At 35.7% G+C, this 27,433-nt stretch overlaps 1 protein-coding gene across 11 annotated transcripts in view; it reads left to right on the top strand.

Annotated features, from left to right (window-relative positions):
• Cep170 (centrosomal protein 170) overlaps window positions 1-27,433 on the top strand; it is an 87,359-nt gene that overhangs the window by 39,290 nt on the left and 20,636 nt on the right. For 3 of the 11 annotated variants that reach the window (XM_028755227.1, XM_028755226.1, XM_028755225.1), the window contains exons 8-13: window positions 370-846; window positions 5,671-6,308; window positions 15,433-15,582; window positions 18,249-18,369; window positions 19,747-21,564; window positions 26,752-26,986. In XM_028755227.1, coding sequence (XP_028611060.1) covers window positions 370-846; window positions 5,671-6,308; window positions 15,433-15,582; window positions 18,249-18,369; window positions 19,747-21,564; window positions 26,752-26,986 — 3,439 coding nt within the window. The remainder of the gene's footprint in view (window positions 1-369; window positions 847-5,670; window positions 6,309-15,432; window positions 15,583-18,248; window positions 18,370-19,746; window positions 21,565-26,751; window positions 26,987-27,433) is intronic. The other 8 variants (XM_028755230.1, XM_028755229.1, XM_028755232.1 and 5 more) reach the window with 5 other exon arrangements.

Below are 27,433 nucleotides of genomic sequence, written 5' to 3'. Positions count from 1 at the left end.
TCTCTCTCTCTCTCTCTCTCTCTCTCTCTCTCTCTCTCTCTCTCTCTGTGTGTGTGTGTGTGTGTGTGTGTATCTTATACATGTGTGTATGTACAGAACATCTCCATCCCTACTTTAATTCTTTCTCACCTTGATGATTTTTCCTGCTTTGTTTTTGACATTGCTGCTGTTCACCTTGCATCTCCTGGTGGTATTGGATCATAGTCAAGACCTTTTCATGTCTGTGACTTCTGTCTTTTTCATACAAGTGCATTGTTTTCATCCAGACTGTTACCTGCCTTCTGATTCTCACAATAGTAATGGTCATTACCAATGACCCTCGTGATACAGGCTCCCAAATATTTTGAATTCTCTCCTTTTTTTCATTAGGGTGCAGCGTAGATGCCAAGCACGTGGAGGAACAGTCTGCAGCTGCAAGTGAAGAAGCACTTTTTCCTTTCTGTAGGGAACCAAGTTATTTTGAAATTCCTACAAAAGAATTCCAGCAGCTATCACAAATAGCAGAGAGCACTATTCATGAGATTCCAACAAAAGACACACCAAGTTCCCATACAGCAGGTGCAGGGCATGCTTCATTTACCATTGAATTCGATGACAGTACACCAGGAAAAGTAACTATTAGAGACCACGTGACAAAATTCACTTCTGACCAGCGCCACAAGTCAAAGAAGGCCTCTCCAGGAACTCAAGACTTGCCAGGAATTCAGACAGGAATGATGGCACCAGAGAATAAAGTAGCTGACTGGCTAGCACAAAACAACCCTCCTCAAATGGTGTGGGAAAGAACAGAGGAGGATTCCAAGAGCATTAAAAGTGACGTTCCTGTATACTTGAAAAGGTTGAAAGGTAAAGTGACCTCCAGAGATTCCTGTTGTGTCATAAGTTACCAGACAGACTACTGTTACTTAATTATACAGTGGAAAATAGCTTTTTGAAAATTTACATTTAATTTTATAGCTCAAAAGCAAACAACACTGTTTGTGTCCAGATTTTTCATTCATATTAGCCTTTCTTTGTTTTCTTGCCAAAACCACATTGGTTTGAGGATGGCAGGTTACTTATATCATTTGATATCTTTACCTGCAGAAATACAAAATCTATTAATTATACAACGCAGAATTTCCCAGAAAATAATCCCCATCATTTTCTTGATTTAAAGAAAGGATGTGTATAGTTCTTTTTCTCTGTATCATGCTTTCAACATAGTCATTTCTAAGTTAAAACAAAACAAGTAGCTTAAAACAAAATTAAGCTCCTTATTTAGGCTGAAAGCTCTGTTTACACCAGAAAGTCACATTACTTATGGAGTGCTTCAAACTGCAAGCTGTTTGCAGAAGCTTCTCACAAAACAGATCCTTTCAGTTTAGGTATATTTACTAGGTATTTACAATTCTAATGTAAACTTTTGTGCAATCAATTGTGATTTGATGTTCATTTGTGGACATTAATCACATTATATAGTAATACTAGCTATTATATATAATTTATTTAACACTTAGTTACAGTCATTGCATGTACATTGATTGTAACAACTAATCAGCTTTCTTCCCACTGGTTTTGTGAATTGAATTTATTTTGGAATTTGTGTTACTCTGTCTTGTGTTTTAATATGCTATTAATAAGGGAATGGTTTTGAACAAATGATTGTGAATTTGACAGTTCTGTGACTTTTATGGGGAGATGATTAATTCTATTTTGAAAACTGCTTTTGGAGGTTAGGGAACATATAGAGCCTACTCTGTTCCTTAACCCTTCATCTGGGACTTCAGCCTATGCTATTATCAAGTGACTTCATTCTTAATGACAGGACTGACTCTGGCTTTAATTATAGTGATCAACAGTCACCTGGCAGAAAAGCTGTTGAGTTCTGATTGTGATATATTTACTCCTGGTAGATGATATGTATATCATAGTTGAATCATATACATGCAAAGGTTAAAGATAACATATGTAAAATGACTGTTAATGTAAATTTGTTGAAAAATAGTGATAAGTTAGTAGTATGTCAGAGGCAATATATGTCTTGAAAATGAGTCTTCTTAAAACTCATACACTTACTGAATAGATGAAGAATGAACTGAAAAGATCCTTTAGGAAGATACCATTGAAAATCTTTGTTAAGGGTCTGGAGAGGTAGCTTAGCAGTTAGGACCCAGGTTTAATTTTCAGCACCCAAATAGTGGCTCCACACCATCCATAAAGAGGGGATCCGGTGTCCTCTTGTGACCTCTTCAGGTACCAGATACTCACAGGGTAAACTTACATGCATGTATGCAGGCAAAACGTTCATAGACATAAAATAAAATAATACTTAGAAAAATCTTTGAAAATCCTTTTACAACAGTGTAATTGTTATTGTTTTCTGTATTAACAATTATTTTTAAACCATCATTTTTGTATATTCTCTGTTATTCACCAGGACCTATTCAAGCCTAATTAAAAGTAGAATCATTAATATCCATATGAACACTGTCTTTATACTGATCAGAATATATTTTTAACTTTTGCCAAAAATTAGTCTAATCACTATTGACCTTGAATTATTTCATATTTGTTTGACATTAGCCTATTTTGAAAGCCATCCAAAAAATCCTTTCCCAGCAATAACTCACTTTGTATCCCAAATAGAGCCATGTTATTTATTTCCTCATACTTATTTACAAATGACATTTCACTTTCTTCAAAATTCAGAGCTGCTCTTAATAGATAAGAGTTTCCCACTAGCTTTTGAAAGGGATGAATTCAGATTTTGAATAAATAGAGGTAGATAGTAGTTAGTAACAATTTATTAAAACTTGGACTTTTAGCAACTATGAAAATCAGTTGATATGAGATAAAGATAGATATATAGGTAGGTAGGTAGGTAGGTAGGTAGGTAGGTAGGTAGATAGATAGATAGATAGATAGATAGATTGATTGATAGATAGATAGGTGCCTTGCTCCTACAAGAGTAAAGTGCACGCGCTTTGGGACAGTGAGGAAAATAATGTTCACAAAGCCCATACACTTTCACCCTTTAGGAGAGTTGCAGCTTCCTTTACACCGACTTCTCACAAAGTACAGCCAAGCTAACCTGAGGGATAGTAAGTGAACATCTGTATTTAGGTATAGTTAGTGATCAGCAGAGGGGTTAAAAAGCATGTTGAACATTTCTTCATGGTCTTTTTTGCCGAATAGAAATGTAAGATTGCAACTCTGATCTAATAATGCCTCACCTTTTCACCTTGCGTAATAAACAGAAGCATTAGAAGGACTAGTAATTTTATAAGAAAGAAAATGACTAATCTCCAACAGATTAGTAACAGGAAAGATATGAAACTGGTGTTTTCATTAAAAATTCTGAGTGTAGGGCTGGAGAGATGGCTCAGCGGTTAAGAGCACTGACTGCTCTTCAAGAGGTCATGAGTTCAAATCCCAGCAACCACATGGTGGCTCACAACCATCTACAATGAGATCTGATGCCCTCATATGGGTGTCTGAAGACAGCTACAGTGTACTTACATATAATAAATAAATAAATAAATCTTTAAAAAAAAATTCTGAGTGTAGGTTTATTTGGTCTTATAGTACAGGAAATATTAGAGTTTATTCTTTTGGACCTTAACAAACTGAATTCCTATTCAATTTATCCAACACGATGTTTTAAACAGTACTGTAATAAAATGTTTATCTAAACTAGTAGTTACATCTCTGTTTGGTTTCCATATACTACCCATGATTCCTAAATTAATTATCAGTGGCAGAGATCCCCCTAATTGTTTTCTTTTCATAGCACTTTTTGTATAGTAAATAATTTGAAGTTTTTATATTCATCACATTTGATTTTTATGTTAATCTGTCACTTTGATTCTGCCTTATTTTTACCATATTAGTGCCCTCTGTTTCTCTTCCTTTTCCAAGATGTCATTCAGTTCTACCATTCCCTTGACTGTCCTCATTTCTTTTATGTACTACATTTTATAGGTAATTCTCTTGTGTTATATGTTCACCATTATTGGGAACTTCCAGATTTATTAGGAACCAGCCCATACACTATAAATCCTTTCTCCTGGACATACATCTCATTCTCTCATACAAAGCAAGCCTTGTCTTTCTGATTGCTCTCTTGTTGGCAGCACTTTAGAGTAGACAGCCTGGGAATGTTTCAAAATCAGATTATTTCTACAAAATTGGATTCTGTCAATGTACATTCCAATATAGTAGATTGATTTACAACTTTGAAAAGATTTTAGTTAATCCTTGATTGGTGATTCAATTGAAATCATGCTATCTTTGGATTTTGCTGCTATGAACAGACACCATGACCAAGGCAACTCTTATAAGAACAACATCTAATGGGGCTGGCTTACAGGTTCAGAGGTTCAGTCCATTATCATCAAGGCGAGAGTGTGGTAGCATCCAGACAGGCATGGTGCAGGAGGAGCTGAAAGTTCTACATCTTCATCTATCTGAAGGCTGCTAGAAAACTGGCTCCCACATGATTAGAGTAGGTTCTCAAAGCCCACCAGCACAGTGACAGACTTCCACCAACATGGCCACACTTCCTCCAACAATGCCACACCCCCAATAGTCCCATTCCTTTGACCAAACATTCAAACCACCACACATGCCTAGAGGTACTCTTGCTCTGATTCAGAAAAACATTTGTTGGGAGGCTAGAGTAATATTGGATATGACATCTACCTATATCTGTATCATGTAGTTTATTAGATGGAAGGGTGTAGTAGAAGTCTTTAAGTTGGTAGGATGTCAGCATCATTTAACTCTTTGAAGCCACTACAGTTTAGAAATTTCTGCTAGGAAAATATTTGTAAAGATTGGTTGTTATTAATAGAAGCTACAAACTTCCATTTTTATTGAAAGGTATACTGAACTTTTACAATTACTGAATATCACAATTTAGGTATACTCCATTTTAATGACATTTGCTTTCTATTTAATAATAAGTTTTTCAGTTACACCAGCCTTGTAAAATATTATTCCTTTTATTTATTGAGATCATAACCACTTTATTTTCCCATTGTACAAACCCTCCCATAAACCCCTTCTCACTCTCAAATTATTGCTCAATTTTTTCATAATTGCTCTTACATACATAATTCCTAAATATATAAACAATCTGCTGTGTCTATATAATCTGCTGTGTCTTGTTTTCAGGCAGGGCTGATCATTGGAAGTTGATAATAAATTTGTGTGTTCTTCCTTGGGGAAGACTATTTCTCCCACTCTTGGCATCCCTTGGTTGCCTGTAGTTCTTTGTGTAGGACTGAAACTTTGGAGTCAGGTCTTTGGTTTTTTGTTTGTTTGTTACCAAAGGTTTACAATTGAGAGGCAGAACTAATGTGTATTAGTGTTATATGTACAAACTATGACCGGTGATGGAACATTGCTTATTCTTTTAAGGGACTGAGGAATCTTTTATAAAGTTGAGATTTAGAGAAAGAAAAGTAATAACTTAATTGTTTATAAAGGGCCTAATTATGATTTGGTTAAATATAATTGTAACTATTACACTTGAGGGCAGTGTGCAGAACCTGTTACACTAATGGACATACAACTTTGTCTTAGGAAGCAGAAGGGTATCAAAACAAATGGCACTTTTGTATGTGCTTCTGGTTTTCTACGTGGAATTTTTTCTTCTCTACTATATCCTGTCTTTCTTGTGTCCAGGAAACAAACATGATGATGGTACACAGAGTGATTCAGAGAATGCTGGGGCACACAGACGCTGTAGCAAGCGCGCAACTCTGGAGGAACATTTACGGCGCCATCACTCAGAACAGAAAAAGAAGATCCAGTCTACTGAAAAGCATCAAGACCAGGCTGCTGTAAGTCAAACTGCTTTTATGATTGCATTCTTTGATGAAGATCATTCCAGAAAGAGAAGGTCATATTCTTTTACTCAAAGTTCAGGAATCTTATGTCAGGAAACTACTTTCTCAACACCACATACAAAACTTGAAAAAGCAAAATCTCCACCAGCAGATGCCAAAGTGGTTTCTTTGTCTTTACAGACTAGCTCTACGCATCACAGAGGGGGGCATGGTGTTCCACATGGGAAATTGTTAAAACAGAAATCAGAGGAGCCATCGGTGTCAATACCCTTCCTACAAACTGCATTATTAAGAAGTTCAGGGAGTCTTGGGCACAGACCAAGCCAGGAGATGGATGTAATATTAAAAAATCAAGCTACTTCTGCCTCTTCAGAAAAGGATAATGATGATGACCAAAGTGACAAGGGTACTTATACCATTGAGTTAGAGAATCCCAACAGTGAGGAGGTGGAAGCAAGAAAAATGATTGACAAGGTAAATAATTGAAATTTGAGTATGATGGTAGTTGTGGGGGGCTGTTGACTCTTGGACCTTATTGGAGAGCTGGTGTGAAATGTTCTCACACAGTAGGTGGTGTTGGGACTTTAGGGTTTTGTTAGGGATCTAGAAGACTAATAGCAAGAACAAAATGTTTCCTACTTTCATTTTCACTCATATTCTGAATTTTCCTGAATTTTAAGTCTTCTACACTTAAACTACCTGGGCCTTTTTAAGATATATAAATTTCATTGGCCTTAAAACTATTGTCATTTTGTACTTATTTCTATTAAAACTGAACAAAGAAATAGGTTTCTTTAACTATTAACATGAATATAAATGTCAACTGGTTTTCTATCTACTAATTTCATTTTGGGAGCAGATGAAAAGCATTTGCTGTGTTTAGCTTTACCCATATTCTCTTTGTTTTTCTTCACTACTATCTGTGATGCAATCAGAACAAAATCAGCTTTTATATGTTTTGTTAATTTTAGTTAGGCTTATCCAAGTCCTAATGATTTGTCTATATTTCAGTATTTCTTTGATGATACTGGTTTATTTACATGGTGATTTTTATATGACTTATAAAATACTTCCCGGGGCTGGAGAGATGGCTCAGCGGTTAAGAGCACTGACTGCTCTTCCAGAGGTCATGAGTTCAAATCCCAGCAACCACATGGTGGCTCACAACCATCTACAATGGAGTCTGATGCCCTCTTACGGGGTGTTTGAAGACAGCTACAGTGTACGTACATGTAATAAATAAAATAAAAATCTTTAAAAAAAAAAATACTTCCCAATTTGTTATGATAGTAAATAATGAACCTTAGAATGAGCTATTTATTTTGCCACCTGGAAAATAGCAACCTAAGTTTGACTAAACATTAATCTTTGGTTTAAATTCTTGTTACTCAAAATATGCTCATAAGTGAACAACATTGATATCACTTAAGTAGCTAGTACAGACATATTGGATCAGAGTCTATGTTAAAAACAAGATAACCATGTGGATCATGTGTACATTAACATTTAAAATATTCTAATTTCAAGAATAGACCATCAGAGAATGACCAAGATCCAACCCTCTGGGATGCAGGCAAAAATAGTATGACTATGTCCACTTTTAATTCTCAATATATGATTTTTATTTTAGTATTCTATAGTATTTGCAATGAATTCACTGGTATACATGTATAATTTATAAGCATAAATGTATTGAGTCTAATTATTCTACTTTTAGAGTGGCATAATGCCTGACTTTTGGGGACTTGTTAGTCTTGAAAATAAGTGTTATATGTAAGCAGTACTTTTACCATTGTTAAAAAAAAAATAAGTATGGGCTTTAAAAAGCCATAGACAGTTCACTGCAGGGTTGATTAATATTTTTCCATTAAATATTATTTTATAGTTATGTATATTCATGGAATTATTAATATAAAATAATTCATGACTGTTTACAAGTATCTGGAATTAAGTGTATAAACTATATGTACTATCCTCTTGGGTTAAATCAACTTCTTTAAGCTTAATGTTTAAGCGTGAAACACTTAAGTGTCATTTAATTCAGATATTAAAACTTTTTTAGATTAAACAGGAATTCAAAAAACACATAGGAATCTTGTCATGATGTCTGTCATATAGCTGTATGAAGAAGACCTATTAATAACTACTTTTTAAATTAGTCATATGACTCTACCCAAAGTCTGGTGAGTCCTAAAAAGTTCTTTCAGCCCTAAAGAGGTTAAATCAAAAGCCAAGGTGGAAACTATAGTACACGGGATAAGCCTGGGCCTGTATACAAGAAAGAAGGCATTTCTACAGATAGGCCTACTTAGGAAAGTGATAGGCAGTGGGGAGTTCACAGAGTCTGATCATTAGTTGTTGTCTAAAATGATTTCATTCTCAAGGAGCCCTATAATACATCATCACTTTCACAATGGAGAAACCCAAGGTTTTAGAGCAAGGACCACTAAAAAAGAGTGGCATTATGCAACTGGATAGCTAATTTATGCATTCTTCTTTTGTATAAACCAGAAAAAAAAACTAAAAACAAGATAGCATCAAAGAATACAAGAGTCACTCCATTGTCTTGTGACTGCCACAGTAAGAGAGCTGAGAGTTTAAGAGGTATGGTTGTTAAAGCTAGAAGCTAAAGTCAGGCCAGCTTAATACTAGGCTTTGCAGAACAAACATGGAGAACTAGATTTAGACGTCTGAAGATGTAGTCATGGATGCAGAGAAAATAAAGGGATAAAATAGCTAGACTGAGGCATAGGCAGTCCTTTGAAAGGACTAGAGTGAGTGATAAGCAGACAGACTCAGTCATCTGTAGCCCCCTCTTTAAAGTTTCAGTGTGTATGATAGAAGTTGGAGCAGCTGCTGTCCAGCTTAATTTGTTTTGGTCTGCAAAGCTTCCATAAAGTTTTATTTCCTTTCTTATTCCATCATTGAAGAAGTAATTTTATTGATAGTGTGCCGTACTTTATATGAGGAAAAGATTATTCAAATGGAAAATATTGTGTATTCTTAGTCTCAAGAAGTATGTGTTTAGTGGGATATACTTACAAATAAAGTTACATGTTGAATGCTTTGAGAAGTTGAAGGAAATGTTACCATAGCTTCCAAGAGGATGTCTCAGATTAAAATCTCTTCATCAGAGAATTAGTTACTTAATTTAAATAGTTAAAACTGTCTAAAAGGGTCTGTAGACACTATCATCTTGTTGCATTTTAATCTTAAGCATAACCATTGCTTTACTGGTTCTATGGTTTTGTCCTTATTTACCTAAGTGGGAAAGAAGTATAAACTCTATGCTATAAGGGACTCTCCTCAGTATTCTCAGTGAGTACTAGATTTAACTGCCAGCTGAGTTAATTTTGCAGCATATATAATTAACTCTGTAATAGAGATAAAAGAGTTTAAAATATATATGTATATAGGCCAGTCTTAGTCAGAAAATGAAGGGCAAGAGTAGCCAGGTTAAGATATTATCAGTAAAGGAGAAAGAAAGGCTTGTTCAGAGGACCACAGTTACTTTTACAGAGAGAAAACTTATAAGTTAAGAAAGAAAACAAAGGGGGCTGGAGAGATGGCTCTGTGGTTAAGAGCACTGGCTGTTCTTCCAGAGGTCCTGAGTTCAGTTCCCAGAAACCACATGGTGGCTCACAACCATCTGTAAAGAGATCTGATGCCCTCTTCTGGCCTGCAGATGTACATGCAGGCAGGATGCTATATACATAATAAATATGGAGACAAAGCGAGGGACAAAAACTGAAGGAGGGGCCGTCTGAAGACCTTTCCACCTGAGTATCCATCCCATGTGCAGTCACCAAAGGTAGATGCTGATGTGGAAGTCAGGAAGTGCATGCTGATAAGAGCCTGATATGGATGTCTCCTCAGAGGTCTTCAAGAGTCTGACATATTCAGAGGCAGATGCTCACAACTAGCCATTGAAGTGATCATGGGGTTCTCAATGGAGGAGTTAGAGTGAAGACTGAAGGAGCTGAAAGGATTTGTGGCCCCATGAGGAGAGCAACAATACCAACCAACCACAGCTCCCAGGGTCTAAACCACCAGCCTGGGAGCACTTATGGAGGGATCCAGGGCCTTAGCTGAATATATAAGAGTGGAGGCCCCTGCTGGGCACAGGTGGAAGATGAGATCCTTGACCTCATGAAGGCTGGACGCCCCAGGGGGTGGGAGTTTTGAGGGTGGGGAGGTGGGAGTGGGGGGGTAGATAGAGGTTACATCCACAAAGAAGAAGGAGGAGGTGTGAGGGGATTGGGGGTTCCTGGGTGGGTGGGGGATGGGGTAAGGGGACAACATATGAAATGTAAATAAAACATCCAATAAAAAAATTAAAAAAAAAAAAAAAAGAAAACAAAGAATTTAAACTATTTTTATTCAGAAAGAAGCACGAAGAAAAAGGTAGAGTTGTGTGGTACCTTATTTTTAAAATCAGAGTAAAATTCCCATTGAGAATGTCCAGTTCAGTTAATATTCACCTATAATTCCGGAAGTACTTGGTAAGCTGCAGCAGAAGGATGATCAGTTGAAAGTCGTCTCGGAAGTGTCTTGGAAGCTGTGGTACATTGATGACACTGTCTAATTCCAAAATGTGTTGATAACTCTAAAAAGAAATTGTACTTAAGTATGTCTTTTCTCATTGTTCTGATACCTTACCAACTATCTATCTGATTTCTGTCTCTCTGCATTTACTTGGTCTGGATACTTCCCATGAATAGAATCATTCTATATGTGGCCTTTAATGACTGGCTACTTTTACTTAGAATATTGTCTTGAAGATTCATCTATGTTATGACATGGAATGCCACTTCAGTCTTTTATGTCACTGAATCATAAATCATTCTATTATAGAAACTTTTTAGGTATTCATCCATTGACAGATGTTGAGTTTGAGTCCATTTTTGACTGTTGTAAATGATGCTGTGAAAGAGTGTATCTGTATTAGAGATGGAGAGGTGGCTCAGCTGTTGAGAGCACTGGCTGTTCTTCCAAAGGACCTGGATTCAGTTCCTAGCACCTGAATGGCAGCTCACAACTGCACTGCCAGTTCCAGGGATCCAGCACTCTCATACAGACATAATATGTGGGCAAAGCACAATGTACATAAAAATGAAAAAAAGACAGATAAATTTATCTGTATGTATATGTGTAGTATAATAAATGGTAAATAATCTCTCCTAACCTCTTTTGGAACTCTTGTAACAATTTTGTAAACTTTAGATTTGAAAGGTTAGTTACAAATATCAGAATTATAGTGTTAATCACTTATATTTATTCCATTGAATTTTCAGGTATTTATCTTTTTAAAAGTTGTTATATTTTTCTGGGAAAATACTATAAGTTTAAAATCAAAACTCCTTTCTTAAATCATCTTGAGTTATTTGACTCCATGCACTAGAGTTCAGCATAGTTCTTGAGTGGTTAAATGTTTTTTGAAAGAAGTAGAATTTTTGTCCTAGTGGTTTCCAACTCATCTTACCCAACAGGGCCTTGTTCCTTGGGGACAAGAAAGGTTCAGGTCTGAAACTTTATTCTTATTTTGACACCTTGATAGGATTAAAGTGTGAGTGCATCACTGTTCTTTAACTAATATAAGCCTACAAAAGCATGGTGTTAGCTTTCTTACTTCCCTGAGATGAATTCTAAAGTTTAGCTGATTAGGACATTTTAGTGCTAAAACTGGTAAGATATGCACTCTGCCACTAAGCTATACCCACAGTCCAAAACAAAATATTTTTAATAACTAAGTAGTAATTCATATGAAATTATCATTTTGTCTAAATGTGTATTGTTATGACATAGTTTTCTGCTCTCCCTCGTTTTACACTGGGCTCTACTTCCTACCACAGTGAGCCTATTTCCTACATCTGATACTAGTAAGTGTAATTTTGATCTGTGCACCTGTTTAATAGATGGGATATAAACATCCATGAAACTTGACTCCACTCTTTAAAATGGAGTACAACCAGTCACCAGCCCACTATTACCATTTTGAATTGAAAGATGTGGAACTTAGGTCATTGTAGTTTGGACTTTTAAATAATGACAACAGCCGGGCAGCGGAGGTGCACGCCTTTAATCCCAGCACTTGGGAGGCAGAGACAGGTGGATTTCTGAGTTCAAGGCCAGCCTGGTCTACAGAGTGAGTTCTAGGACAGCCAGGGCTACACAGAGAAACCCTGTCTTGAAAAACAAAAAAAGTAAAAATAATAATAGTAATAATGACAATAATAACTTGGTAATGGGAAAAAACAAAAGCAAAGGCTTCATTTGTGTTATATATACCAGTCTGTTAATATGTGAAGGGATTTTTTTTTTGTCAATTAAAATTGACACGAATCTAAAAGTATAATAATCTGATATTCATGGGAGTTTGGCTTTTATAATAAAGTGTCTCTCTGTGGTTCTTCTGGATTCGTGTGTGTGTGCGTGCGTGTGTGCGTGCGTGTGTGTTATTAGACCTTGATAGTAAAGAAGAACTAAGTCATACAGATTTTTAAATATCCTGTAGTATCTGGCCTAATTGCCTACATTAGTAAGTACCATGCCTCAGTAACCAATTGTTTAATTTGTTTAGAGTAACCACTGAGTTATAGGTGGAAATTTTACACTGAATGTGATATGTACCTATTCTGAGGTAAAGATTATGAGGGTGTTCAAAGAACATGCAATAGTGTGGTGCACAATAGTGTGAGGCAAAGGGTACTGTCTTCTTTCAACAACATTAGAATCTGTGAGAGAGGTTACAGGTGCCCCAGGTAGAGATGGTATCTACCTGGATCAAAGACACAATGGTAGGCAGCATGTGAATATCACTCTTCTCCTTAGATGACATGAGTCATCTCAGTAATCTGTCAGGTCCTAAAGAGCTCCTTTTGCGTCTGCCCTGGGAGAATTAGAAGTGGACTAGCAAACTTCTGTGAAGATTTTCGAAAGAAAGTATACAGATTAGACAGGTGTATGTCCTCTTCTCTTGTGGAAGACCAACTTAAAGAAGTCCTGGCTAGATGAGAGAGCCAGATTTTGTTATGAACAAATTTAGAATTTTGATTAACACCAGGTCAGAGGAGGGCAGGGAAAAAATAAAGAAGTTAAGGCTAACAAACTCCAAGTATCTTGAGGTATTCATGATGATGATGACAGGCAAGCCACTTTCTATACAGGTGATAAATCAAATAGCAAAATGCATATGGATGAAATCTTCTAGTGACAGAATCTAGAATCAAAGATGGAAAACCTTGCAAATTTGGTATCTGAAGCACTCTCCAGTTCTAGACCATTATCAGGTTATGTAGAGTGCAGAAAAACGTGCATGCCTCAGAATATACCGATAGTGTACACTGTTTCCACATGCAAGATGTCACAAGTGAATGTCTGTGTGCCTGCAAGAGATGTCACAAGATGCACACAGAGATGAATTCATTCTGGGTTAAACTGGACTATCCATTGTTATCTTAATTTTTTCAATATGTTGTAAAAGCTGGCCATGGTGGCTTATTTATCTTGTAATTACAGTTCTTGTGAAGCTGAGGCAGGAGTAATGTGCTGAGTATATAGGTCAGTCTGGATTACAGTATGAGATACTCAAAAATAATTAATAAATTAATTAAACTAAATCATAAATGTGAATGAAACCTAAAAGCTTTTTGCCACACTGGAATTCTTCTTGCCCTGTATGGGAAAGAAATAATTGGCAATTCTCTAACAGATATATGTATAGGTATGTCTCTGATAAGAGAATTATAGAGAATTTCTAGGAGTACTATCTGTTGCCTTCAGCTCCCATTAAAGCTGAAGTATTCAGGGTATAACTTGTTACCTTTTCAAAATACTAGTCTATTAATAAGGTAATATCCAAGTCATTTTTATTAGAAGTATTTTGAAGAGATTTACTATATTTTTGGTTAGAAACCACTGGTGATTATATTTTTAAGAAGTCAGACTTATGTCTGATGTAATTAAATGTCTCTAAATTAGATACTATAAATTGGCATGCCACAGTGATGCAAAATGTAAGAAATTATATATGTTTTTTTAACCTTCAAATTTGAGTTAGATTTTTCTAGTAATATAAAAATAACAAAATGAATCAGAAAGTTTGAAGTGAACCATTTTGTAAAAGACACACAAGCCACTTCAGCAGCTAGTGTTGCCTTCCTTATAGATCAGGGTAAAGTCAAAAAACACAGGTATACTTTCTTTGCTGCACTGCTGTAATTGCTTAATTCACTCTGTTGTTTAGCATGATGAAGCAAAGAAACTGTATTTATTCCCATCTATACCCTGGTTTGCATGTACTAATAAAGGTCTTATCTATCTTAAAGTTAATAATGTGCAACCTGTACTTAAAGCAATGATAATTCTAACCAAATTCTTGGGGGGTGGAGGTAGGGAACTTGTCTTTAAATTAAGCAATAAAGCCATCTAGTGGTAAAATTTCCACATTTCACTGAATTTAGAGATGTGGTCTCTGCTTTACTAATGTACATGTCTGAATTTATCAGATCACTTTATGATCATCAATTTCTTTTTCTGTATGTTGCTATGTTGGCTGTATGTCCAACCTACAACCTTTGTGCACTACATATGTCCTAATATAGCTAGGCGTACAACCCATATGTAAATAAAAGTTGTGTATCAGTGTGAAAAGTGTTGGCACTACTGAAAGTGGTTTTCCCTTATAGAAGATGAAGGTTCCAAAGGTTATTTCTACAGATTACTAGATCAGTGATACATTTTTATTATAATAAACAATGTCCCATACACAGTATGTGTATGAGTAAATATGGAGACAATCATTCATTTAGTTGAAACAAGTTTAAACTGAATAGTAAAATGAATGTTAAGTTAATTCACTATAGCTTTTTTTCTAGTCTGTCTGCAAGCTCTAATCTCCAGGTCCCTTCATGTGCCAGAAAGTAGCTAACACTGGAGTCTTGCCTGATGGGAAAATAAATTCACTGTGTTGAGCTTTTCAAAGCTGTGTTGAGCTTTCAAAGTGCTGACTTGATCGTCACTTACCTATCGATAAAGCTGATCTGTGTGAGTAGGTCAGGAACCTGCATTTCAGACAAATTGCTGCTATTCTCTGTGTGAAAAAATCATACAATAAAATTTGTTTGGAACCTTAGGAAATTATAGTTATAAATGTAAGTTATATATGTAAACAACCATTTTTAGTAAAAAAGCAAATAAGAAGAGGCGCATGTTTCTACTTTTCTAATGTGCTTCTCCAAAATGGAAACAAGAAACAAGCTGAAAACGTGCTGAAGTATTTTCATGACTCTTTCCATGATATTGATGTCTAATGTCATAAGTCCTTTAAACAAATCTAATGTAGTGTTTTGAATATTTAATTTTATCAACTGGAATATTTTCTGACTATTAAAAAACATAGTCATATCTACAGCTGCCGGCTTCCTGCCCAGTCCAGCTGGGAGTCACCCTGTTATTACACAATTTTCCCTTGTTTCTGAAATCGCTAGGTGAGGCTAATTTAGGATTTTTTTTTTATTTGCTTCTGATGCTGTTGATATTCACACACTAATCTGGTGCCCACATTTATTTTCATTTTGAAACAAATTTTTCCTTCTAGGTATTTGGAGTAGATGACAATCAGGATTATAATAGGCCTATTATCAATGAAAAGCATAAAGGTCTCATAAAAGATTGGGCTCTCAACTCTGCTGCAGTAGTAATGGAAGAAAGAAAGCCATTGAGTACACCTGGGTTTCATAACTCAGAGGTATGCAATTCTTCTTATAGCATAAAATACAAGTTTTCATCATTTGGAAGTTCTTTTAGGTATTTATATATATCCTCTTGTGAAATGCTTAAAAAGCTAAATTTGGACTATTTTTATTTTATTTTGAATGAAAACATAAAGCAATTTTGGTTTAGGTTCTAGTTTTCATTATCCTTTCAATGTTAGTGAGGAAAATAATTACAATTCACCAAACAAGTAATAAGCTACATATCTCACTTTGGAAGAAGCACAGTAAGACCAAGCAAGAAATAGACCATGTTTATATTCTTTGGGAGTTATGTGTTTGCAATTAGAAGACTGAGCAGGAACCATGAAAGAGGTACACATGATCACTGCAGTAAGAGGCGGTGTGGTACCCTGGATGAAAGAGGTACACATGATCACTGCAGTAAGAGGCAGTGTGGTACCCTGGATGTAAGGAGACTAATGTAAGAACAACTGAGGATGGCTTGCCCGCATAGTTATGACATCAGAATTCCATTCCAGTCTACAGCAAAAGGAAATATCAAATACTTGCATAAGCTGGGAGTGTTACTTGTTCAGATATTAGGCAGTAACTTCTAGTGGAAGGAAGCCTTAAAGCAGTTTTACAAATAAGGAAAATGCAGGGCATAGAAATGAACTTTGCTGGGAACTTCAATCTTGTCATTTGTGAAGCCAGAATTTGAACCTTAAGCGACTTTAAATATATATATATATATATTTAGTTTGAGGTGATGTGTGTGTGTGCACATGTGTGCGTGTGTGCATGTGTTGCACATGCATGTGGGAGCCAGAGGAGCACATGTATGTCTTCCCCCATAACTCTCTGCCATATTCCTTTAGGACAAGGACTTTCACTGGGCTGACCAGCTGCTTGCCTCTACCATTGATGCTGATGTCACAGGCACACACAATCATGACCAACTTTTTATGTGGGTGCTGGGAATTTGAACTCACTTGTCAAGTGCTCTTAATCACTGAGCCATCTCCCCAGCCTTTTTCTGAATTCATCATTTTATTTATTAGATTAATTTTCTCTAAGGGAAAAAAGGTAGTTATAGTGAGTGGTAAATAAATATAACGTGTAAATAAAAGAAAATCAAGTTACATAATATTATTTCATTTATATTCCTACAAATGTTTTTAGGGAAAAATAAATATATATTCACTGAAGAGTATTAAAATCCCCTGTGGTTTGCTATTTTCTGCAAATTGTCAGACCAATGACAGCTTTCTAGTGTTCTTTATTGCTCTTAAACTTGGGGAAGTTTTATTCTAGTTTCTGTTTACTCACTGAAAACAGGTGGTATTAATAATGATACCAGGCAATGTGTTGGTATTTTGACAAATGCAGGGAAAGGTTTTTGTAAATTTAGATTCCTTCCTCTCCTTCAATCTATGCCAGGTAAAAATCATATAGTTCCAGTAAGTTCCTGTCTTTGTAGCCATCATGTAACAGGCCATTAAAACAAAGAACAACCTGCCCTAAGTATACAGTAGTGAAGCCACTCTGTTGTGCATGCTCTTTGCGTAGTGTAGATCCATCTGGCACTGCCTTTGGTGCTCAGAGTTGTAGACAGGTATTGCAAGACCTTGGAAGGGAGTCCAAGAAGTCAGCTAACTTTGGTGTCCAGTTTGCCTCTTTACATCATTCTCTACTTCTGACTATATTAGTCTATTCTTGATGCCATACATTATCTACATGAGTCATTACTTGATCAGCATCAGCTAGGCATCACAGTTAACACAGTCACTTTTTTTTTTAAAAAAAAGGTATATTTTAAATAGCTCAAAATGAACTTTTGTAGTTTTACATTTTTTGGAGTGAATGGCTGCCTAAGTTAAGTTTTGGGTGAGAGGTGTCTTTGTTGTTTACAGTACTAGAGATTGAACACAACCTTGTGCATCCTAAGCAAGTGCTGTACCACAGAGCTATATATCCCCAGACTCCCTTTCTTTACTAGGTTTCACAGGCTGGTCCCATCTCTGATTACAGCTTGAGATAGATAATTTTTATATTACACTCAGCGTACAGATGCTAAGGTATGTCCATGAATTATGGGATACATACACTTTGCTAGAAGGGTTCAAAAGACATTTGCTTTAAAGACAGATCTAAATATAGATGGATCTGGGTTCAGACTGGGTATAGCAAATTTCATAGAGTTATTTTCAGCTTAAATATCAGAAATATCAGGCTTTAGTTTCTTGAAATCTATTAAAATATAACCTAGTATATTTGATAATTCTTGAAACCCTGAAGCCAGTCTGATTTCCTAGAGAGGAGAGGACTAACAGGTAACTTTAATAACCCCTTAGAGTCTCTTCCTTTTAGTAGAGTAAAACTGATTCCACTGGACTAGCTACAAAGCTGTGGTATGTATCTGTACTCCTCTGGCTGCCCAGTAAATATTGTACCTGGTACTATATCAGTGTATAAGCAGCATAGGAAACTGTATACTGCACTCTTAATAATAATAACATCTGGTTGAAAGAAGCAGCTAGAGAGTCTTTAATTTAGACATAAAGAATCAATGTGTTGTACCAAGCTGAGCTTAAGACATGGCTTCTATGTCACATACTGTGACTGAATGAAGTTCTCTCTCATGAAAATCAGCATTGGCAGGGTTGTTGCATGCTCTCTTTCTGTTTTTCCCCTATAGGAAGCCATATCTTCATCTGGAAGCAAACGTTGGGTTTCACAGTGGGCTAGTTTGGCTGCTAATCATACAAGGCATGATCCAGAAGAAAGGCTAATGGAATTATCTGCAACTATAGAAAATGGTGATTTCTTTCTCCTCCTCCATTTTTTATCTTTTCTCTCTTCTTTTTGTTTTAACGGATCATGTGTACTTAAAAACAAAATAAGCTAAATTTAATATAGTTAGAAGTAAATTAAGCTTAAATAAAGTAAACTGAGGACCTTATTGTATATATTATACAAGATGCTATACTATGCCATCAAACCCCAAATCCTTTTTCCTTAAACACATTGGTATAGTTCATAAATTGAACCTTTCAAAGACAAAAGGATACCTACTAAGATTTAGTATTTTATTTTCAGGCACTCTGCTTTTTATTGTAAATTTTTGCTGTTCAAGTACAATTTTAAAACTTCAAAAGTTACCCTTTTTGATATGCTGATCTGTTAGAAAAATATAATTATCATTATAGTATAATCATAAAGATAAGGTGATAATTTGCACATGAGCCATATATGTATGAATTTATATTATGAATTAAGGTACCAAATATTGATTTATTTTTATTACATTTATAAATAATAATGTCACCTTGTACTGTGTAAGTATATAGTATTCTAAATTATCAGTTTACACTTAAAGTTTTAGTTAATTCTACACATTTAAAATGTAAAACAAAGACTCACATAAGATCCCCTCATTTTTAAATTCTTTTAAATATGATCAAAATTTTTTTTATCTGTCTTGTTGCTTCAGAAGTATTTACTTTTGCATTGGGATTTGCTAAATTGAAAAAAAGAAAGGAGTCATTTATTTTAATAAACTGCCTTAATATACCAGAAAATTATGGTTTGAAAGTCCCTTGGTTTGTAAAAAATATGACCAGTCCTGTCACTTTTTACTATTTTCACATTTTTTTATTGATATGGATTGTCTTAGGGTTATACTACTATGAAGAGACACCATGACCAATATAACACTTATAAAGGACAACAGTTAACTGGGGCTGGCTTACAGGTTCAGAGGCTCAGTTCATTATCATCAAGGTAGGAACATGGCAGTATCTAGGCTGGCATGCTACAGCAGAAGCTGAGAGTTCTACATCTTCATTTGAAGGCTGCTAGCAGACTACTCACTTCCAAGCAGCTAGGACTAGGATATTAAAGCTCACACCCACAGTGACACACCTACTCCAACAAGGCCACACCTCCTAATAGTGCCATTCCCTGGCCCAAGCATATACAAGCCTTTACATGTTTTTTTGTTTGTTTGTTTGTTTTGTTTTTTTTAATACCTTACTAAGGTATTTTGCCTTTTTTTCTTAACTTAGGAAGTACAAATTTTCGCACTGAAGGCATTCATTTTATTCATATTTAAACCTGTGCTGTAACTAGTTGACATTTCTTTTATGTGTGTACTTTTTCTCTCATGAATTTCTGCTTTGGTATTTTTATTTTAGAGACAGATACTGCTGAAGCTGGTGTTTCTCTAAGAAGTACTAGTTGTGCAACTTCCTTGGCTAGTCAGGGAGAGAGGAAGAGGCGAACTCTTCCCCAGCTCCCAAATGAAGAGAAGCCTCTCGAGAGCTCCAGGACAAAAGTCATTACACAGAGGTCAGAGATAGGAGAAAAGCAAGACACGGAACTGCAGGAAAAAGAAGCCCAGGTATACCAAATTGAGAAGCACAATGCAGACCAAGGCCTGAGTAAAATGAGCAGGGCGGTCAATGGCGAGAGTCCTAAAACTGGTGGAAATAGTAAAGCCCTCCTTCACTCAGGAAGCTTGTCTAGCAAGGAGAAGGGCGAAACTGATAAGGAAACTTCTTTGGTAAAGCAAACATTGGCTAAAATCCAGCAGCAGGAACAACAGGAGCAGGCCCAGTGGACTCCTACTAAATTTTCTTCAAAAAATGCTTTAGGCCATATAGATAAATGTAGGGAGGAAGCGTCTAAGCAAGAGTCCCAACTTGTAGAAAAAATTTCAGGGCATTCTACAAGCAAAGGAGAAAGAGTAATACAAAATGAAAGCAAAAGAAGAAAAGCTGAGGAAATTCCAAAAAGTCAGACTTCAAAAGGAGACAAGAAAGAATCTTCCAAGTCATTAGTGCGGCAAGGGAGTTTCACCATAGACAAGCCCAGTTCAAACGTCCCCATAGAACTTATCCCCCATATCAATAAGCAGAATTCATCTGCACCCACTGCCTTAGCACTGGCGTCTGCAAGTAGACTTCGAGAAAGGAGTGACTCTTTGGATACCGATTCTAGCATGGACACAACATTGATTCTAAAAGACACGGAAGCAGTGATGGCTTTTCTAGAAGCTAAACTGCGTGAAGATAATAATAAAACTGATGAAGGCCCAGATACTCCCAGTTACAATAGAGACAATTCAATTTCACCAGAATCTGATGTAGACACGGCCAGTACAATTAGTCTGGTTACTGGAGAGACAGAAAGAAAGTCCACTCAAAAGCGGAAGAGTTTCACTAGTCTCTATAAAGACAGGTGTTCTACAAGTTCCCCATCCAAAGATGTTACAAAGTCAGGCAGTAGGGAGAAAATTGAAAAGAAAGCAAAAAGCCGCTCTACAGATATAGGTGCAAGAGCAGATGGTCGCAAATTTGTACAGTCCAGTGGAAGAATCCGTCAGCCTTCCATAGACTTAACAGATGATGACCAGACCTCTAGTGTACCTCATTCTGCTATTTCTGACATTATGTCATCTGACCAGGAAACATACTCCTGCAAATCTCATGGAAGGACTCCACTTACCTCAGCCGATGAACACAATATACATTCCAAGCTGGAAGGAAGCAAAGCAGCAAAGTCTAAGACTTCTCCTGTTGCCTCAGGTTCAGCAAGTAAATCCACCACTCTCCCAAGGCCACGGCCCACCAGGACTTCCCTCCTGCGTAGAGCCCGGCTTGGTGAAGCTTCTGACAGTGAACTTGCTGATGCTGACAAAGCATCTGTTGCTTCTGAAGTGTCCACTACAAGTTCCACATCAAAACCACCAACAGGAAGGCGAACCATCTCTAGGATTGATTTATTGGCTCAGCCTCGAAGAACAAGACTGGGCTCGTTATCTGCCCGTAGTGACTCTGAAGCAACAATTTCAAGAAGCAGTGCATCTTCACGCACTGCAGAAGCTGTCATTAGGAGTGGAGCCAGACTAGTGCCATCAGATAAACTTTCGCCTAGAACTAGAGCTAACAGTATCTCTCGGCTATCAGACTCCAAGGTCAAAAGCATGACCTCCACTCATGGCTCGCCTTCAGGTAATTGGATCTAGATTTTTATTAACATTAGTATGTTCTCTGTGTGGGCTCTTTATATTTAAGAATTAAATTTCTAGCCGTCTTAGCAAAATAATTGAAAAATAAAGTTAAAATTAGAGAATTAACATCTCCTTCTACATTAAAATGTAAAATTCCAATTAAAGTCTTAGACAAAGTAGTGATTTCAAAATAAGATATTAACTGAACAGATTTAGGAATTTTTTTCATTTGATAATGTTGGATTTGTTTATCAGAATTATATTAGGAATTATTATTTTAAGAATAATGTTATGCTCCTAAAACTAGGTGTTTCAGATTTCATATGAACTTGAAGAGAGATAATATACCTTTTCAGTCCTTTTGGAAATAAACAGCGGATTAAAAAACGTTTCTTATACTTACACATTTGTAGTCGGAGCTGTTGAAAATTAACTTCATTTATTTCAGTGGGAGAATGGATTCATGGGGCAGTCACTAAGCATGTGTGGGTCAAATTAAACTGGAAATGTAATCGTGAGCATTATCTTACAATGTACTCTTGTAGCATTTGAGTTAAATCTGACTGTCACTAAAATCACTACTTACTGTCTCCAAGCAAGGAAGTGCTGTTGACTTACTGGTCTGCACTTTGTATTTAAGCTGGAGCCACTGAGAATATGTGGCTACAGCTGGGAGGCAGCTAGCTATTTGTGTGTATCCTCCAAGCATGTTCTTATTACCTCACAATCAGCTGCATTATGGGTGTGGCCGCATAGGCCAGTAAGGGTAGGCCAGCTGTTCCCAGACTTAAAAGTTTATGATTCTTTACCAGCAAGCTAAGTGAGCCCTAAGTCTTGAGTTAAAAGTGGAGGAACATTGGTGTGTAATCTTCATTTTACTTTTGCTTAATTTATAATACATCCTTCATGACTCAAAACCAAACCAATGGTACTTGTAAATTTTTTTTTCTTTTCCCACTTTCTGTCCCTCCTTTTCACTGCTGCTTTTGTCTACTCCTGTTTTGTTCCATCTCTGCTGGTCAGTGGCTGTGGTAATGACAGTCATAGCCTATGAAAGGACCAAATGTAGACTAAAACTTACTCAAGGATAAATGATAGTTTCTGTTATTCTGGCCTGTTTCCACATGTCAGTCTTTGATTATCAATCAGTTGATTACCAGGTATTGTTATTCATTTATCTTTTATGGCTCTACCTTCTTAGTTCAATCCCTTTGTGTTGCTGCATTCTGAGCTGTGTTCCCTGATTTCTTCTGCAACAGTGCTTGTTCTACCATCTTACTTCCATTTAACACATTAAGATATGTCTCCTTCCATCCTAACATGAGCTTCGATGTAAGTTGTGTATTGCAAGGATCATGATGTAGCTTTTTCTCTGACCATTGACTAGCTCTTACCACATGAATAGTCTTATTCCTTACTCTTTAGCATGAAGGGGCTTATTTAAGATATGGTCCAAATAGAACCACTTGGCAAGTCTGAGAAACAAGTATAAGATTTCATATTATATATAGACAGTAATTTTTATTTCTGCTTTGAATACAGATCTTGGTACCCCTCTGTATCTAAAACAGATAATAAACCCTTGAATTTCTTAATGAAATTCCCTAGGGAAAATTGAGTTAAATGTTACTTTTACTCTTTATACTTAGTAGTTAGATATTACATAATTACAGTTACAGAATTTAAGATCTAGAAAGGATGTTTAGGGACCTGGTGCCAGGAGATGAAATAACCTGCCCTGATCAAATCTTGGGGCAGAATGATAATCCAGAACCTTTTACTAGCTGTTGCTACTCTGTTAAGAAATGTTACTGTATCCTAGCTTCCATAAGACAGCTACTATCTGTTATGATATTACTAGAAATATATGCAAGGTGGATATGAAATAGTTTTGGTGTTGTTCACTAAAGCATTGAAATGCTATTTTATCCAGTCCATGTCAGTAAAGAATATACTAAATAGTTGTTAGATGGAATGATTACTAGAAGATTTGTTTGATTTTTAACACTTGAATGTTTTTGATGCTGTAACATTTTTATTTAAGATAACTGTATTATCTTGAGGGGGAAAAGAAAAAAAGAAGGCTTAAAAGAACATAGAATCATACTGGTCAATGTTTCTATTCTCCATGTAACACTAAAGACATTGAAGTTATCTACCACCTATGATACAGTCCATATTGACATACGTAAAAAGTATTCTGTAGTATTTTGGACTAAGTCATTAATGTTTTTTTTTTCCTTTCACTTAATGTGGTAAACATTGGTAGCAATTCTTTTATGCTTTTCTGGTACAGTTTGCTTCCAAGGGTTTAATGACTTTCCTTTCTCCCATATTCTTTTGGTAATTAAAATTAAGGAGCCTAACTTATCAAAATAAGGACCAACAGCATCACTTATCAAAATAAGGACCAACAGCATCGGTGAATACCCTTAATTCCAGAATATGGGTTGCTTAAGGAAGGAGACATGATTAAGTTCCAGGCCAGCCTTGCTACTTAATGTGTTCCAGGCTTGGACTGTATGGAGCAAGACCCTGTTTCATACAGCACCACTACAACTAATAAAGTAGCTGATATTCATTGTTTTAAGAACACAGTTTAGAAATTGTTAATATTTTTAAGGTTTTTTCTTTAATATTTTCCTTTTTCTAAATATCAAAATGCAAACTGGAAATTAAACAGTGGGTACACACTTATATTCATTTTTCCTTCACCTGAACAGTGAAAATAAAAAGCGTTCTCAGAATTCCTTTTTTCCCAAATGATTTTACTGCTAAATGCTTATAAACATATACAACAAAACTTGTTTGTGCTTTAATTTCTCTCTTAAAAGTGTGTATTTTCTGATTTTTTTTTGCTAAATCAATAGTATTTTAAGATCAATATAGCTTTATTATATTAAAGATGAATATTCATAGCTATGCATTAATAAATTCTTTTTTATTCTAGACATAATGGATAATAGTATTTTTGTAGTAAATATTGTTTACACCTTTAGAAAAGAAGTAGTATTGTATATTTTATAGCTAAAATAAATTTTATTTTTGGGCCGAGTGGACAGATATTATTTATTGTCAAATTAAAGTTTGATACATAATTTCATTTCTAAAGGAATACAAAATACATATATGATGCATATTTTAAGACATGATTCTGTTTGCTATGTTAATATAAATTTATGTTATAAACAAATCAGTTTCTTATGGCCTACAAGATTAAAATAATCGTGAAACTTGCTCTCATTTTAATATATATTGATAACTAGTGCTTCACCAATCAACAAATTAGACATTGATATTTTAAACATCCTCAGTATGGATTTTCAATTTAGTGATCTAGTAAGATCAATATAATTATATAAATTAAATATATTTTTGTAGACAGTAGAAAGTTTAAGAAAATGAAAGCAGTTTTTTAAAATTTAATCTGGATAGGTAAAAATAAATTTATTTTTATTTATTTATTTTTTTTTTTTTGGTTTTTTCAAGACAGGGTTTCTCTGTGTAGCCCTGACTGGCCTGGAACTCACTCTGTAGACCAGGCTGGCCTTGAACTCTCGAACTCAGAAATCCGCCTGCCTCTGCCACCCAAGTGCTGGGATTAAAGGCGTGCACCACTGCCTGTCGTAAAAACAAATCTTAAAACCTTTTATCTTTTATTTTCGTGTCATTTCACGTTCTCTTTTTTTCCTTTCATATGGAACTACAGCCCATGGGTTTAGTCAGTCTTCCCTGCCTAAACCTTTCTAGAAACATGCTCATAAACACACCCAGGGTTGTGTTCCCATGATGATTTGAAATCCTGTGAAATTTATGATGAAATATTAGCTATCACATCCCTTTTCAAAAAAAAAGTGTTTATATAAGTTTTTTAGAGAGAACCATGGGCTTTCTCTATATATGCTTATTTTTCTGCATCCATCAGTCTAGATCCTAACCCCAGGAGATGCCAGTAGTTGTATGAGTACCATATTCCCTCTATAGATTTCTTAACTTTAAGCCATCTCCTGTGTCAGTGTATATCAGATTTATCTAAGAACCAGCCCACTTCAAGGAAAGTACAATTTGGGGAAGAAGTATCAGGAAAAGTATGAAATTCCAGTGGAGGTTGAGGAAATTCTGGGCTTCACTTACCTACCATATGGAGTCGGTCAAGCTCATTATTCAGAACTATTCTTAATCACTTGCTAGCCGGACAACGTCATCTAAGTTCTAGGTATACATTACTTGTTAAACATTTTCTGCCCTTAATGAAGTTTACCATGAATTAGACATTACCTTCTCTGTTCTTTACTTGTTTATACTTAAATTACTTGTATGTTTGATTTTCCTATTAACTAGTAAAATGTCTACATTAATTTGTCTTCTGGTTTTCAGTGTGTCAGCAATAACATTTGTAAATGTCTTTACTAACTGTAAGTGAGAAAGTAATTGCCACTCTCCTTAATGACAGTCTGAATTATCTCTTGTGCCTTAAATGTCAGTGATTGTGAGACTAGGTTTTGTAGTCTCATGCTTTGTAGATTTTACACCATTGTCTATTTTGACCATATGTTTTTGGTGTTAAAGCAGCAAAGAATTGTACTGAAGATGCTTTGTTGTGTTCTTTTACCATGTAAAAAGGTTTTTTCCAACCATAGCATAACAGGATGTTGAATGACAGAGGTAATGTTTTTTTTTCTGCCATAAAGGCATAATTTCTGGAGCAGGAATTATGCACATATATATGTTGGGAAAAGAGGGTTTTCTTCATCTCTGTGTTCAAAGTCCATGTGGCATGAGGAAGTCTTTTCCCTTTTTATTTTTGTCTTGTTGGTGTTTTTGCTGTCATTTAAAAAGCATCCATATTGCTACTTAAGAAGTGTGTGCAACTGAAAAACAACTCTGTTAAAGCATTTATGACTGAGCTTGTTTATCATTAGTGAACTTCATCTGAATGTTTATTCACTACACTATGAAAAACACGGTCTTTGGATTGTTTTTAATCATTGTTTTTATTAATTCACCAATGTATGTTTCTATCTTTAAGGAGTAGTAGACTTAGGAATTTTTTGTGAGGTATGTGTGTCACTTACTGAAAATTGTGCTGTGTGTGAACTCTCGTGATGATTTTGAAATCATGATTTTTATTTTAAAATTTTAAAATGATCACATAATAACTCTTTTTTTAATAATTAAACAAATTTAGTAAATTCAAGATGGAGGCGCTTTCCTACTGATTATGCTTCCACCTCAGAAGATGAGTTTGGATCAAACCGTAATTCCCCTAAACATACTCGTCTGCGTACTTCTCCAGCCCTGAAAACCACTCGCATGCAGAGTACTGGATCAGCAATGCCTGCTAGTTCTTCCTTCAAGCACCGAATTAAAGAACAGGAAGACTATATCCGAGATTGGACTGCCCATCGAGAAGAGATAGCCAGGTTGGTTTTTGTTCTTTTATCAGAATTACCAGTTATTGGGGCTGGAGAGAAGTGGCTAAGCAGTTAAATGACAAAGGAGAAGAAAGTCTGGGTTTGGTTCCCAGCACCCACATAACACCTCATGACTATAAGTCCAGTTCCTGAACAGCCAGTGTCTCTTCTGAGTGCCACAAGCTCTTGCTCTATTTGGTGCACAGACATACACTAAGGAACACACATACATATAAAATAAAACAACTGTTTTTTAAAAAAATTAAAAACATTCCAGGTTAATAACAAAAGTTCATTTCTTTATTTGTACAAATTATCTAAGAAATGAAATCCTCAGGTCTTAATTAAATGTTTTATTAAAAGAATTACTATTCTATCAGACTTTTCCTTTTGTTTTCACTTAAATTATTTAATGTTGCCGGGCAGTGGTGGCGCATGCCTTAAAGCCCAGCACTT

Source organism: Grammomys surdaster, unplaced genomic scaffold, assembly GCF_004785775.1.
Source record: "Grammomys surdaster isolate TR1022 unplaced genomic scaffold, NIH_TR_1.0 126051, whole genome shotgun sequence".
NCBI lineage: Eukaryota > Metazoa > Chordata > Mammalia > Rodentia > Muridae > Grammomys > Grammomys surdaster.
Note: the sequence above shows the minus strand (reverse complement) of the source record. Positions and strands in the feature narration are given on the sequence as shown.